At 33.7% G+C, this 13,813-nt stretch overlaps 1 protein-coding gene across 1 annotated transcript in view; it reads left to right on the plus strand.

Annotated features, from left to right (window-relative positions):
• The window catches only part of Nup188 (nuclear pore complex protein Nup188), a 79,076-nt gene that overhangs the window by 40,645 nt on the left and 24,618 nt on the right, over nucleotides 1–13,813 (plus strand). Inside the window, exons 28-34 of the mRNA XM_089250682.1 lie at nucleotides 1,311–1,566; nucleotides 2,261–2,464; nucleotides 3,983–4,048; nucleotides 6,979–7,082; nucleotides 9,162–9,293; nucleotides 12,042–12,117; nucleotides 13,116–13,259. Coding sequence (XP_089106808.1) covers nucleotides 1,311–1,566; nucleotides 2,261–2,464; nucleotides 3,983–4,048; nucleotides 6,979–7,082; nucleotides 9,162–9,293; nucleotides 12,042–12,117; nucleotides 13,116–13,259 — 982 coding nt within the window. The remainder of the gene's footprint in view (nucleotides 1–1,310; nucleotides 1,567–2,260; nucleotides 2,465–3,982; nucleotides 4,049–6,978; nucleotides 7,083–9,161; nucleotides 9,294–12,041; nucleotides 12,118–13,115; nucleotides 13,260–13,813) is intronic.

The raw sequence follows: 13,813 nt of genomic DNA on the forward strand, positions 1-13,813 counted from the left end.
ATCAATTTGTTTACTAACGTACTAGAGAAGAAACCAACAGTAAAGGGGAATAATAAAGAAAAAAATGTTGTTATACTATGGGTATCGTCTGCAGAGGAAAAAATGTAACCACTATCATGCGAACAACGGATTCCACCTGGGCTGGTTACTAAATCTTAAATCCTGGTTTGCTAGTGTTTGGAAGCATAGCGTCCATACACTGATCACAGCTTCTGACCTGTACTGACGAGAAGTAAGAATTGGTACAAGCTCAGGTGGGATCTCCATTTTGCACTAATATTTATATTTTCTCTTTGAAAACAACACTCGTAGTGTGGCAAAATGCATCCAAGAATTAGTGGGTTTTGTTATATTATATTATTCATTGGTTTCTTCTTCATTGTGTTATGGTTTTCTATTGAAAGACTCTTCTTTTATTGTGGAAAAGCTAATAATGATGTATAGTACTGATTGAAGCTTTATTTTGATAAATTTGAGGTTTTGAGAAACTTTTTTTCATGACTTGTTTTCATAATCAGCTAAAGCATATGCTAAAATGAATTTTTCTTTAATATATTTAACATCTTAACATGAAAGATTATTTCAGTTATAGTAGCTGCATCATTAAGTAATGTTTCACATTTCAAGAATGTGAATTGTGGTGAAGGGAACTTCACAATAATTGTAGGAGGGGGGGGGGTTGTTGTGATGCAAAAAAGGAGTTGATATATGAAAGGATGCAAATTATTTCTATCCTTTTTCAAACATTATATTCATGTGAAACAGTTGAATTAGCTAGTTTTCAATACCTATATTTCATTTTTCTAGCCCACATATTCTTTATTATAAAGTAACCTTTTGATGTATCACAAAAAAAGTGTAATATACTGAAGTTTGAGTAACCAAAAATGGTGCATCTAGGTTCTGATAAATAATATTTCTAACAGTGGTTTCAATAAAAAATGTGACGTATTCAAATATATGTTACATTGAGGCACAATATAAGACAGGGCTACTTTATATATTTTTATTATAGATTTTATGCCTTCAAAAATGACCATATGATTTTTGAATGTGAAATTTTTTTTTTATATTTTAACATTTAACAACAAAGATAGCATTAAAAAGTAGGGCTTTTTTACTTTAGTGCTTTCCCATATCATATATGGGTTGAAAATTTTGTGTAAAAGAAGTACTCATTTGAGTACAGCTTAACAAGAAAACGTATGTGTTGCAAATTTTTTCTGAAAAAAAAGTACTCGTGGGCACAAATGAGTTAATTTCAAATTAAGTACATGTTGCATCAACTTTACCTGTAACTTTTCTTTCAGTGATTTTGCTGAATGTATCACAGGTCTGATACGACTTTCTCTATCTGTTTTGAACCGTCTCTTGCTTCTGCGCCACCAGATTATAGAACAACTAAAGACATTGCCTGGAGAATCTCCATTTGAGAGAATACTGCTTTCAACTCCAGGTCAAAGTGAATGTCCTCAAGTTATGCTTACTGTAGCTAATTATGCTTTCCAGCATTACAATCCTCGTCTTGCAACTTTAGCTGTGCAATTGTTGAAACGTTTTGCCAAGGTAATACCAGTGAATTCAATTACTTTTGATTTATGACCAGATATTAACAATTTTTCAGTTTAATTCAATGAATCTGACAGAATAATGAAACCATAGTTTTAGTGGGTGCTATCTATTAGATGAAATTAAATGTTGAGCTTAAAAATCAAATGTACATGAAATATATGCATGTTTTACATTTACTACTAGTATTTTATTAATATTTAATAGATGTCTAATAAATAATATGGATTCAGAACAAAAAATAAGGTTGAAACATTTTAAGTTCTAGTTTCTACTCTAAAAAGGCAGAAATTTATTTAAAAAAATATTCTCAAGATCCACAACAATTTGCTTTTTTTCCCCCATTTACATTTTAGAAATATTTCCTATAAGTATGCAAAGAGAACATGCAACTAATATTATCAATTACTTTGACGTATTTTATGAAATGATACCTATTCTTAACACTTGCGTTTTCTCATGTCTATATTTTAGCTCAAAGCTACCAAAGATACATTTTTTCCTATTAAAATAATGAAATTACAAAAATATTCCTTGACATGCCCTCTTTTGGAAGTGTCAAGCATCAACTACCGATTTTTAGATTCTATGCAAAACAATATATGTTATGATGTTCAGTTATCACCTTTTATTTCTCTCAGCATGTATTATTCCCTTGTGCTTGTATATAACATGTTTTTTTAATCTACAGGAGTTTCCCATGTCACTTTTGGCTTGCTTTGCATCCGATGCAGAGGCAATCAGAGACCATTTTCTTTCTAGATTGTGTTCAAAGTGTGAAGATATTCGCCTCAAAGTCTCCATCATAGAGTTCTTGACAGTGTGCATTACTCAGCAACCAGGACTTATAGAAATGTTTATCAATATAACTGTCAAAGATCAAACTAATCAAACAGTAAGAGGGATTTGAAATACTCTTCTCTAAAACAATCAACTATATTTTTTTGCTGATTTCAGATTTTAAATTTGGTTCAGTTTCCACTTCTGTTTATAAAAGGGGGAAAAAGTACTATAAGTTACATCATCACATGTTTTAAAATACATCAGCACCCAAAACCCCCAAAGTTGGGACAGATGATAAACACATAAGTGAATATAAAATTTTGTATATTGTGCCATATAAATATTTGATAACTAGGACCAAAGTTTACAAAATCTTCAAATGGAAAAAAAATAAGCAAAATTGTTAATTCTTCTACATGTATGACAACATAATACATAAAATAAATTAATATATTGATGGCTTCATAAAATCATTAAAAGTTTTCTCTGATAGCAAAATTGGTTTTTCAAAGTTTTTGAAATTTCTTGATAGCAAGACATTGATTTTTTAAAAATTTCTTGCCATATTTCTGCAATTCATAACTTATTAGAATCCATGTTCTGTAAAAATTGAGCTAGCAAGCATCTTCTAGTACGGTTTGAATAATTTTATGTGTTCTTTGAGATCCATCTGTTGAAGTTTGCTGCTTGTGTTTGGATTTCGAGGCAGAAAAACAACTTTCATCTTTTGATCGACATCAATTAGAATACAAGGACAACGTCACTCTCCTTTCAGTGTACACAAGCTCCAAGGAAAGATTGAGAGATTCAGTTCCTCTGTAGTCTAGTGGTCTAGGGCGTTCACCCGGAAAGTGAAAGGAGGTGGGTTCGATTCCCCACAGGGGCAGTTGAATTTTCTCTTTTTCCAAAATATATCTTCGCAACATCCAGTTGTTAAAAACCTTCATATCAATTAGAGTGGCAGAAAGTTGACTGTATGGTCTCTTCCCCAAGGGAGGATGACAAGGCTATTTCTGGTGGTGGGGGAAGCAGAGATCAGCCTTGTATTCTTTACTTTTTACATTAAAAATTTATTATAGAAACAATTTCCAGAAGCTTTTAAAAGTCCTGCCTTAGGGGTATTGACAAAATTGTTCATAAATAACTGCTAAATGATGTAAGAGCTCAAAGGTGACTGAGTTCAACATTAAATAATGATCATCAGTTTGAACTGATTTTTTTCAAGACTGGCAATAACAATTTGATGTCAGGAATGATGTGATCACACTTTTCTTTAAAAATGGAATCACCTTGCAACACTAAGCCACTGGATTTCACTTCCAAATCATTGAGATAATTTTTATCTGATTCCCCAGCTTCTATTTTTAGCCTCTCAAAAATCATCCTAGCTTGATTACATGGTGTTCTAATTAGCTAGAAAATTCTTACTTGATAATCACTCCATAATTCATCTCAGCAACAAACCTGTGATTCTTCCAAATTGTGATTGAATTTAAGAACTGAGCATTTTTCACAAAAAAATCGTATAACTCCAGAGTTTGTGTAAGATGGATTATTGTCATCAGCTTTATGTATGTGTTTATTTTGTCCCAATTTAATCACGACTCAGCTGAATATTTTCCTGAACTAGGTGGTTATTGGTGATCAGCAAAGTTGTCTAACTTCTGTTAAGAATATCTTGAAAGAAAACCCAGAGGTATATTTACATTTTTTTCTCATCAAATCTTAATGCAGTGATTATTATTATTATTTTTATAAAATTGATATTTCATTAACGAAATAAATATTTCTCTCAATTTCACTTAATTAAAAAAAAGAATCAGCTTTGTTTAGAGAGAGAGAGAGAGAGAGTGTGTGTGTGTGAGAGAGTGAGAGTGTGTGTGCTTGTTCAGTGGTTCTCAACCACCTTTTTTGCCAACGGCCCCCTTTCAACCATTTCTCATTCCTGTGCCCTCCCTCTGCGACCATGATTATTTCCTATCCCCCAATAAGACCTTTAAAAATATGTTTAAAATTAGTGTTTTTCCTGTTAAATTGAAAGAAATAGCATATGAATACTTCAGATTGAAACAACAGTAATTTTATGTCGATTACAGTTTCTTAAGAGGGTTGGTGCATGATCTTGGCTTCCCATGCTTTCCTATGGAAAAAATTATTTTTACCTTATTAATTTCTTTAAGGAACATTTAAAAATTTTCTAACCACTTTAGGCACTCAATTTTTTCCCCTTGAATAGTGTAGTATGGATATTTTTATACAATTTAACACGACCAGTTAGGATTTCAATTGTTAGTTAGTTTTTCAATTTTCACTTCAACAACATGTAACGTTTTCAAAAATCAACAAAATTTACACCTATTTTGTGCCATAAATTTTTTTAAATTAATTTCAGTAAAAAATCCTCATGTTTAAGTATGTAACACCACAGTGTTGAAAGACACACAAAGTTCTAAGACATTTGAATGAGTGGTGTTCGAAAAAATGCTCCTTATTTAAAAAATAACTTAGTTTTCAGAAAAGAGCATTTTAGTGGAAAACAATAGCATATACAGAGTTTCTACGGATGGCTGCAATGAACTACGTAGCTGCTGGAGACACTCTAAATACTACGGAAATCTGTTTGAGAAAATCGGGTCTGAATTTATTGTGGTGTTTTACTTATTTTTATGAAATTGCATCTATTTTTACCATAATGATGAATTTGGATATGTGTGTGAGAGAGTACAAGAGAAGACAAACTCTGAGCCGATCTGTTGTGTCTGTGCGCGGAAGGCAATCTGTAAAGCCGTCTAAACCTACCACTCTACCAACACCTTCTATAGCAGAAAGCCTCCGGTCGAAGCTAGTGACGTCTCTGAAGTAATTCATTTCACCTAGATTTTGCATACGTCTTCCTGCTTTATCCGATGGCTGCAGGTGAAAGGGAAGATTTCAGTAACGTCAAAGCTTCGTGCGAAAGTTTTCTGTTGTAGAAGGTGGGGGCTGTATTCGATGCCCACACGCACAAAAATCTGTTTTCCATCAAAGCGTTCCCACGATGCAGGATAAAAGCAGGTTTTTTAATGGTTCAGTGCGGCGGTCTGCACAAGACTTTATTTGCATAGTGCATGGTTGAGCTTGTGAAACTTGTGTTGGAAAGAATGTTTCGTCATAAGTGCCGTAGGAGCTCTGATACGAAGAAAATGGGGATGGGGGTGGGGGAGGGGTGTCTGGGGTTGTTAGACATCCATGTATACAGCCAACAAGGGCATATGCAGGTTGGGATTGCATTGAATATTTATGAATTATTAAGGGATTCTGTGACCTCGGAACATGGTTTCGGGAGGTGGGGGGGGCTCAGTGGCTTGAGCCCTCTAGGTTCCAGTGCCACTCAGGTACTGTAGTTACAAAGTAACCAAATAAGTTTTCTACTTACTTCTGTTAAAGTCCTTATTTGATATTTTAAATTAAAATTGAGAAAAAAGCAATACAAAAGTCTTACCTTCTTTTACATTACAAAATATGTCAAATTCAAAGTGAACTCTGTATTTGTGGCACACTCGTCTCGAAACCTTATAATAATGTAACCCAAGCATCACAACTGGATTGAAAAACACACAATAAAATCATTATATACTTGTTTTCATGAAACACTTAAAATTTCTGATACTTCAGGTGTTAAATTTCATCCTTAAACTGACAGATCCTAGGGTAGGCATTCAAATATCTTGCCAACCAAAGGTCTAAATAATTATTTTTTCTCGTAGATTTTTGTATTTATGACCCTGCCTATATTGGGTAGCGCCCCCCCCCCAGAAGGAAGTGGTGGGAAGGTTAAAAAATATCATTAAAAAAACAGGTGCGGTGTCATCCTCCCTTCTTTTATTCTTCCAGCTGTAATAGCACAACGGTACTATTTCTCTTCAGCAGAGGTAATGGATTTGCATCCCTCTCAAAAATCATAAAAAATACCCCAAAGCAATAATTTTTTATTCGATTTTCTGATTCCCAATAAACCACAGTGTCCGGCTAAGGATAGATTTGCGCTATGCTATATAGCTATCTGTCTAATTGCTTGAAAACGATTTTGTTGACAAAAACGTTCATTTTCATCCCTCTACTAGCATTAAACTTACTACCATCACTATAACCAGCACTCAAAAGAATGTTGATGATTGGTCTACAAATCTGTCTGCTTTTTTAATAGCAGCCTCTTTGTACGAAAAGTCTTTGAACAAACACAATTTCCTGTCTTTACAGTTACTCGAATTTTGCTGAAGCCTCTTCTGTAGTTTGTGTCATGGCCTGCTCTGTGAGTCCCACAATGTACATCGTGAAACCACCCAGTTTACATATGCAACACTTTTCTTTCCCTTCCTCTTGTTAATGTTACTTAAATAGGGAAAAATATCAATTTTTTATGCATTTTATTTGAAATTAAATTTTTTTGATCACTCTTTTTAAAAAATTTTCATGCCCCCTTATAGGCAGCCATGGTTCCCCTTTTTTGTGAGATTTTCATCCGTGGCCCCCCTGGAATATCCTGCCCCCCCCCCCCCCCCGCCCCGGCTGAGAGCCACTGGTTTAGTCGAATACTGAATCATACTAATGTTGTTCTGCTTTTTTAATTTATTTTTTATTTTCAAGAGCCAGTGTGACTATTTCAAAGAACTACAATGTGTTGCAGTTGAATTCATCCATGCTTTGTGGTCTGCTTATCAATGCCTTGCAATGGATGCGCTCAAAAAAGAGTTGGTATTTCATTGCAGAATTTATTATCACAATATAATGAACTTATTTTCATAACTTTTTAACCTAAAAAATTTGGTTTTATCTTTTTATTCATAAAGCCTGGGCCACACTGGTGCCAAGCCTGGCCCGATAGTCATTCACAAATATTTGCTTCCAATATTTGCCTTCCCCGATACAAAAAAAGCAGCAGTGGCATAGGCTGGCCACACACTGGCCTAGCCTGGATGAATGTTCCTTGGTGAATATTTGCCAAGAAGAAGAATGGAACTGGTTTTTCCAGAACATTCTTCGTGTTTTGACTGTTGTCGTTCTTCGACCAATGTATGGCCAGGCGAATTGGAAGATAGGGAAGGAAGGTGGTTCCTTTGACTAGGGTTGGAAGCTAGAAGATATTGGTTGTTCTGTTCTACCATCCTTCCAATAATTTTCAGCCTCCAACATTTTTTTTTGGCCTCTGTGTGGTTGTGTAGCCATCGTGCTGGACTCTCATTTTGAGGACCCAGGTTTGAATCCTGTTAACGGCACAGTGGTAGTCGGCTGAAGTTGCTTTCCAGCTTTGCCGCTGTGGTGGTCGAGTGGCCATAGTGACAGACTCGCATCGCGGGGACCCGGGTTTGAGCCCCACCGTCGCCACAGTGGTGATCGGCTGAAGTTGGTTTTCTGTGGTTCCCAACTTCGAGGCGCAAATGCGGGTTGATCTCCCTGTTAAAAAGTCTCGCCACAGAGAGCAACAGGCCTACAAACAGTACAAATATTCAATCACTACACATCACTCACTTCACTTCTGAGATATAGATGGCAGCACTGAAAAATCATACACAACACTAGATACGCACTCAGACTGTTAGGTACACACACTTACAATTTCCGGCACAGCTCACTAGGTAGTAAAGTGCTTATGGCGATAGACCTGAGTTGAAAAAAAAAGGTTTGAAAAAAAAAGAAGAAAAGCTTTCCAGCTATGAGGCGCGAATGCGAGCTGGTCTTCAATTTGAAAAAGTCTCTCCACAGACGGCAAGCAGACCTACAACAAGATGCTGACATAACATGAAAAATTTAAGCATTTCCATCTTTACTTTAGAAAATAAAAGACAGACAGCAGCATGAACACGAAACGAGCACAACTTTGCAACATAAAGGGTTAGGGTTAACAACAACGTTAGGGTCACACATACACTAAGAATACACATTCCAGTATGTACTGATTCGTTAGAAATTCCATAGAGGAATGTGTATGAGGTGCATGTACAGTTAAGTAGTAGTAGTAGCCACCAACATTTGACGATTATTGCCAATGACGGCCACACTACTTGCCCATGACCAACCTTGAAACATATTGGCCAACCTTGACACAAGCGTAGCCCTGGCTTAACAGATGCAATTGAATAAAGGCTTAGAGTATATTGACCAGGAAATTAAAGATAATATTTACGAAAATAAAGGACGAAGATAAAATACTTTCTATGTTCTGCCTAAAAAAATGAAATGTAATAACCACATTGGCAAAACCTTTTTAAATGCCCTTTCTCATCCTTTTTGAGACCTCTGCTCAGTTAAGCAAATTTCTATGAGTTGAGCTTACAGTGTTTAAAACTTTACTTGTTCATAAAACAATAAGTAATCAATAAACAGTTGCATTAATTATATATAGACTCATTATTTTTTTGGTTATTTACCAACATCACATCAATTGACTGATTAAAAGCAGCCAACTAATTATTACAGGCACCTTAGTTTGTAATATTTTTTCTTGTGGGTATTTACTACATTATGATTGTCACAACTTGAAGGAATGATATCTTTAACCATTGCTCTAGTAGTTGTTTTGTTAAAGATTCTTCTGTAATCCATTGAACCTGCAAAATTTCCCCTATTCCTGCACAGTCACTGGTTATACACAGCCAGTGTGCATATGCTGTAACACAAATATCAGTTTTTGTATAAAGTTTTTATTTATGATTTATATATATAAAGTTGTTTCAGATTATGATCTCTAGTTGTTTCATGCGTTTAATTTGAGTTATATGTTTTTTCCCATGACTATATATTCATTCTAATGAGCCGTTTAACACTTACAGCCCAGAGTTTTGGTCTTACTTTTGTGCAAGACTTCTGTCTGAAAACATGGAGATGACACATCCAAGATTTGCAGCTCATGTGATAAGAACGCTTGCTCTGGAATTATTTTATTACAGCACATACAATCAGAGGCAAGTACCATATTTTTTCTGTGTTGCTAATGAATGTAAAATTTTTCTCAAATTTCCTGGTATTAATTGCTGATTTGTCTGCAATTGTATTCAATACTTGATTTCTTAAAGACTATGCTACTCAATTTTATTTGTTTACTAGCTATAATATCCGGCATTGCCTGGGTTTTCTTCAATGAGGCTTTTTTTGATCACGTGATGTCTCCCTCTTTCTTTGAGGGACATGCAAACCGTGGCTAAGTTCACCAATATGGCGACTTCCTGCGCGACTCATGAAAGAAACAAATCTAGATTTAAAGAAATGTAAAAATTAAAATATATATATATATATATATACAGTATATATATATTTTTTAAAAAGGGTGCTAGGTACTTCGATCCATCCCCCTCTCCCCCACTTGAACTTCAAGTTATCCATCTCTGCCTGTTTCTGCTTCAGAATGAAAAATGCTTAATTAAAGCTGTGGAGTTTTTTCGATGTACATTTTACGGGCCCATAACTAATTTTAAAACAACCCAAAGTATATGAATTTATGCAGTTGAATGTTAAAATACAATACGGAGACATTAATTTTCATGCTTGAGAAGATATAAATAAAAAGTTGAAATCAATGTGTGTTATTGCATGGATATCCAACTCGAAAGTAGGGGTCCGGCTAATTACTTCATATTTAATTTTCTGGGTTTCATATATCTCTAAGCAAACTCAATATTTCAAAAATTGAGTATTTAATACAATTTTTAAAATTATTGATGTGACAGAAAACCACACCAAATTTCTGCATTTCTACATTAAAATCGGCAACTTTAACACTGATTTCTATGAGGATCACCGATCACCCTTTTCCTGACCCTCAAAGCGATGCTGATGATGATTATGACATTCAAAAAACCTCATTACTGGGAGTATTGAAAATGTGGCAAACCATTATAAAGGCATAAATATTATACATATGCTGACAGAGCGTTGAAGAAATGACAAACCATTGTAAAGTCATATACACGTCTGAAACGCATAGCTAGGGAACCACGGTAACCAGAGTAAACCTTCGGAAAGTGATTGTTGAGGCCCAAAAACCATTGTTGCTCGACAGTTTTTTGCCCACTTTGGCGACGATCGATCTAAAATTGTAGATCTGTATAGAGAACGCGCACGCGCGCGCACACCATGCAAATTAATTTTATATATAGATTATTATGAATTTGTAACAGCATTTTTTCAATGACTTTCCTATACTATTGGTTCCTAGCCCGTACTTCACAGAGTCTTGAACATTTCTTATGAGCTTCACAGCTACTATAGGAAAATAAAATAAAACAGTTAATTTATAGTAAATAAAAAAAAGATTTCTTATAGGGCTCCAGTCATAGAAATTGATCCCAATAAAGGCTCTTCAAGTCCAAAAGGTTGGAAACAACTGTCTTTTACTGTACATAAAAAGGCTTGCAGCAGTTGAAGTATTGCTGAATTAATTTTTATTTCCAAAAATCTAATTTTCAAGAACTTGAATGATAAACATAATAATATAGCATTCAAATGTGAATAATTGCATTACACACATTTTTTATTATTGGTTACAATCATTTAGCAAGCTAATATTTGTTCATGAAATACAAGAAAACAGTACTCTTACATGAGAAATAAATTTAGCGTGGAAAGGTGGGACAGACATGAAGATAAGGATGCATGTGTAAAAAAATAAATGAAGTCGATCCCTGTTAAAGTATCCTTCCCCCAATGTCCTGTGCTTAGCGCTAGAAATTTTCAGTGAATACATCTTCCATTTCCAGGGATTACACGTGTTAAACTGTGATTTGATATAATGCAAAACTTGTTATAGCACCAAAATTCTGCAAAATAAAAGGTGACATTAAATTAGTGTTCAACTGTACTATGTGTTGACTTTTTTTTCCAAATTGCATACTTATGCTGATGCAAGGCTTAGTCCAGGAAATAATGTATGTTTTACTTTTTTTACATGAAGTAGTGAGCATGTATGTATAAGTAATAAATATATAAATGTTGAATTTCAGTATGTATTAAATTCTTCATCTTTGACTCTCATAAAGAAAGCACATATTAAGAAAAAACAACCATATTTTTTAAAATACAGAATCTGATATGATTCTAATTTCCTACTTGCCTGAAGTTAATGGGCGTTAACAAAAAGTGGTCGTTCACTTTGCACATTGGTAGAAACATTCATAAACTGGGAAATCATTGATATGAGACAAATTGTTACCACCTCTTATTATCTTCCATCATGAGTGACAAGCTTTTGCCTTAAAAAATATTAACAGAAATGACTACAGAGAAAGATTTTACTTTTCTGGCCTGGAGCATATTAAAGAAAGAGATTGTGGAGACAAACAACTTTTCTTTCTGAAGTTCATTTCGGCACTAACATCCAGAAAATCTCTCTCTTTGATAGAAATGACTATGCTGTTATGCCAATTCACTTGAAATCCTTGTATTGCATTTTATTTAAATTAGGTTCCTAAAATTTCAGACATATATCTCAGTCTAATATTCTTAAGTTAATTATTTGTTATAATGTATGTGCAGTGATTGAACCCCTGATGCATCCACTCTGTGGGACCATTTTGCTATCTCAAAGGAGAATTGAAGCAGTGTCCGGTCCGTCAATATTCAATATATGTGCAAGTGGATCATCATTCATAATTATATCCCATGTAATTTAGAGCAATAAAGTCATTTGACTCTGAAATTTTTTCTTCTTCTCTTAGTGGTGTTTGGAGTGACAGTGTAAAGAAGATAGTAGGAATAATTAAAGAAAATAATTTGCTGGCAAAATGGTCAAAGGTTGGTTTACAATAAAAACTTCCGAAATATTATTTTTAAATATAAGATATTTCAAATTATTAGAGTTTGAAATCATTGTTTCTTGTCATTGATTTTTATCAACAAAAAATTTTTAAGCTCAAATTATTTGATTTAGGAAAAAAAAACAAATTATTATTTCTTCAATGTGGAGGAAGATTTTTTTTCTCCTGGCGATAGTAGCTTTTGGAAATTCAAGTTATGTCAGTCAAACAATATTTTAGATTAGTTGTAACATGATGTCAATGAACAATAAATGTTACATACTACAAGGAATTGTTGAAAAATGTCAACATGGCTTGTAGGTAAGAAAAAAAAGTCATGGCATCCCCATCCCTCTGTGTGTTGCTTCTGCAAAATAATGCAAGAACCACAATGCTGATGTAGTAAAAAACATTACAGAAACTGCACTAGAATAAATTGGTACCCTTTCTGTTACAGTCTAGACTAATTACCCTGTGTTTAATATTGGTTTGGCCTGCTTAAAGAAGCATTAGGAGGAGAACGATTTTCAGCTAATGAAAAGGCATTATTTTTTCACAATTGCACTTACCTAATCTATTTCAATTAGTGTAAGATAAAAACAATAGCCTATGCACTGGAAAAAGCACATAGATCTTGATGATAATTACATTGAAATATAAGCTGTGTAAGATTTTCAGTATCTAATTTTGTAAAGACATCAAGAAAAAACTCTCACTCACATTTTATCTGCTCTTGTATCCCCCGTCCATTTAAAAATAGTAATTACATTTTATTATTTGGTTCAGTTTTGATTTCAAATTTTTATCTTTGAATATTATTATTGCTTTTCCTGTATTTTTGTTCTACAATTTACATTTGGTTTTTTCTAGTACATATATTTCTTCTACTATAATAATATTCAACATTCCTGTAAATAGTGGAAAATTTTTTGATGAGTTTATAAGCACTCAACTGCTGTACCAGTATTATTATAGTAATTTTTAATTTTATTTCAGAATATAAACAATGCATCACTTGAGGAGGACTCAATTGAAAAAGTTAAGAATCGATTGTCTCTAGAGTCAAGTCATCTTGAAGATGTTCCTGTATCTTTTGATTTGTACACAGCATGGAGGGATTTGATTATTGTCATTGCTAAGGTAATTGCGAACCCTTCAAGTCACACAGCAGTAATCACTAAACCGCCTTCAAAATTTATAATAATTTGTAATAATTTATAAAATTTATAAAATCATATCTGTTTTAATGAAGTAGGCTATCTTCCGATTTCCAGCAGGTGCAAACTAAGGGGTATAGGAAAAAGTTATTCCATTGAGAAATCGCCTTTAAAAAATATGTAGGCTTGTCTGTGCTAAAATAAAATTCTTTTGAGAAGGTGAGATATCTTATCAATGCCACTTAAAGGGTTAAGAACATTGATCTAGTAAGCAATTTATCATTCTTAACAATATACCCAGGATGTGTGAAAAGTTAATGGATGTATTAAAAAGAAAATTTAATGTTGATTGATCTGACATGTAATGTATAATAGTCATAATGGGTAATTATTAATTGATGTATAACAATCATAATGGGTAATTATTAATTGATGTATAATAATCATAATGGGTAATCTTTAAGTCTCTATTGATCTCATGCATGTGATTGATTTTATTGATCAACATGCATTTAAACCCCTATGAGCGAATACATT

Source organism: Pholcus phalangioides, unplaced genomic scaffold (genome assembly GCF_987345545.1).
Source record: "Pholcus phalangioides strain wild (caught in Gottingen) unplaced genomic scaffold, Ppha-v1.0 ptg000024l_1, whole genome shotgun sequence".
NCBI lineage: Eukaryota > Metazoa > Arthropoda > Arachnida > Araneae > Pholcidae > Pholcus > Pholcus phalangioides.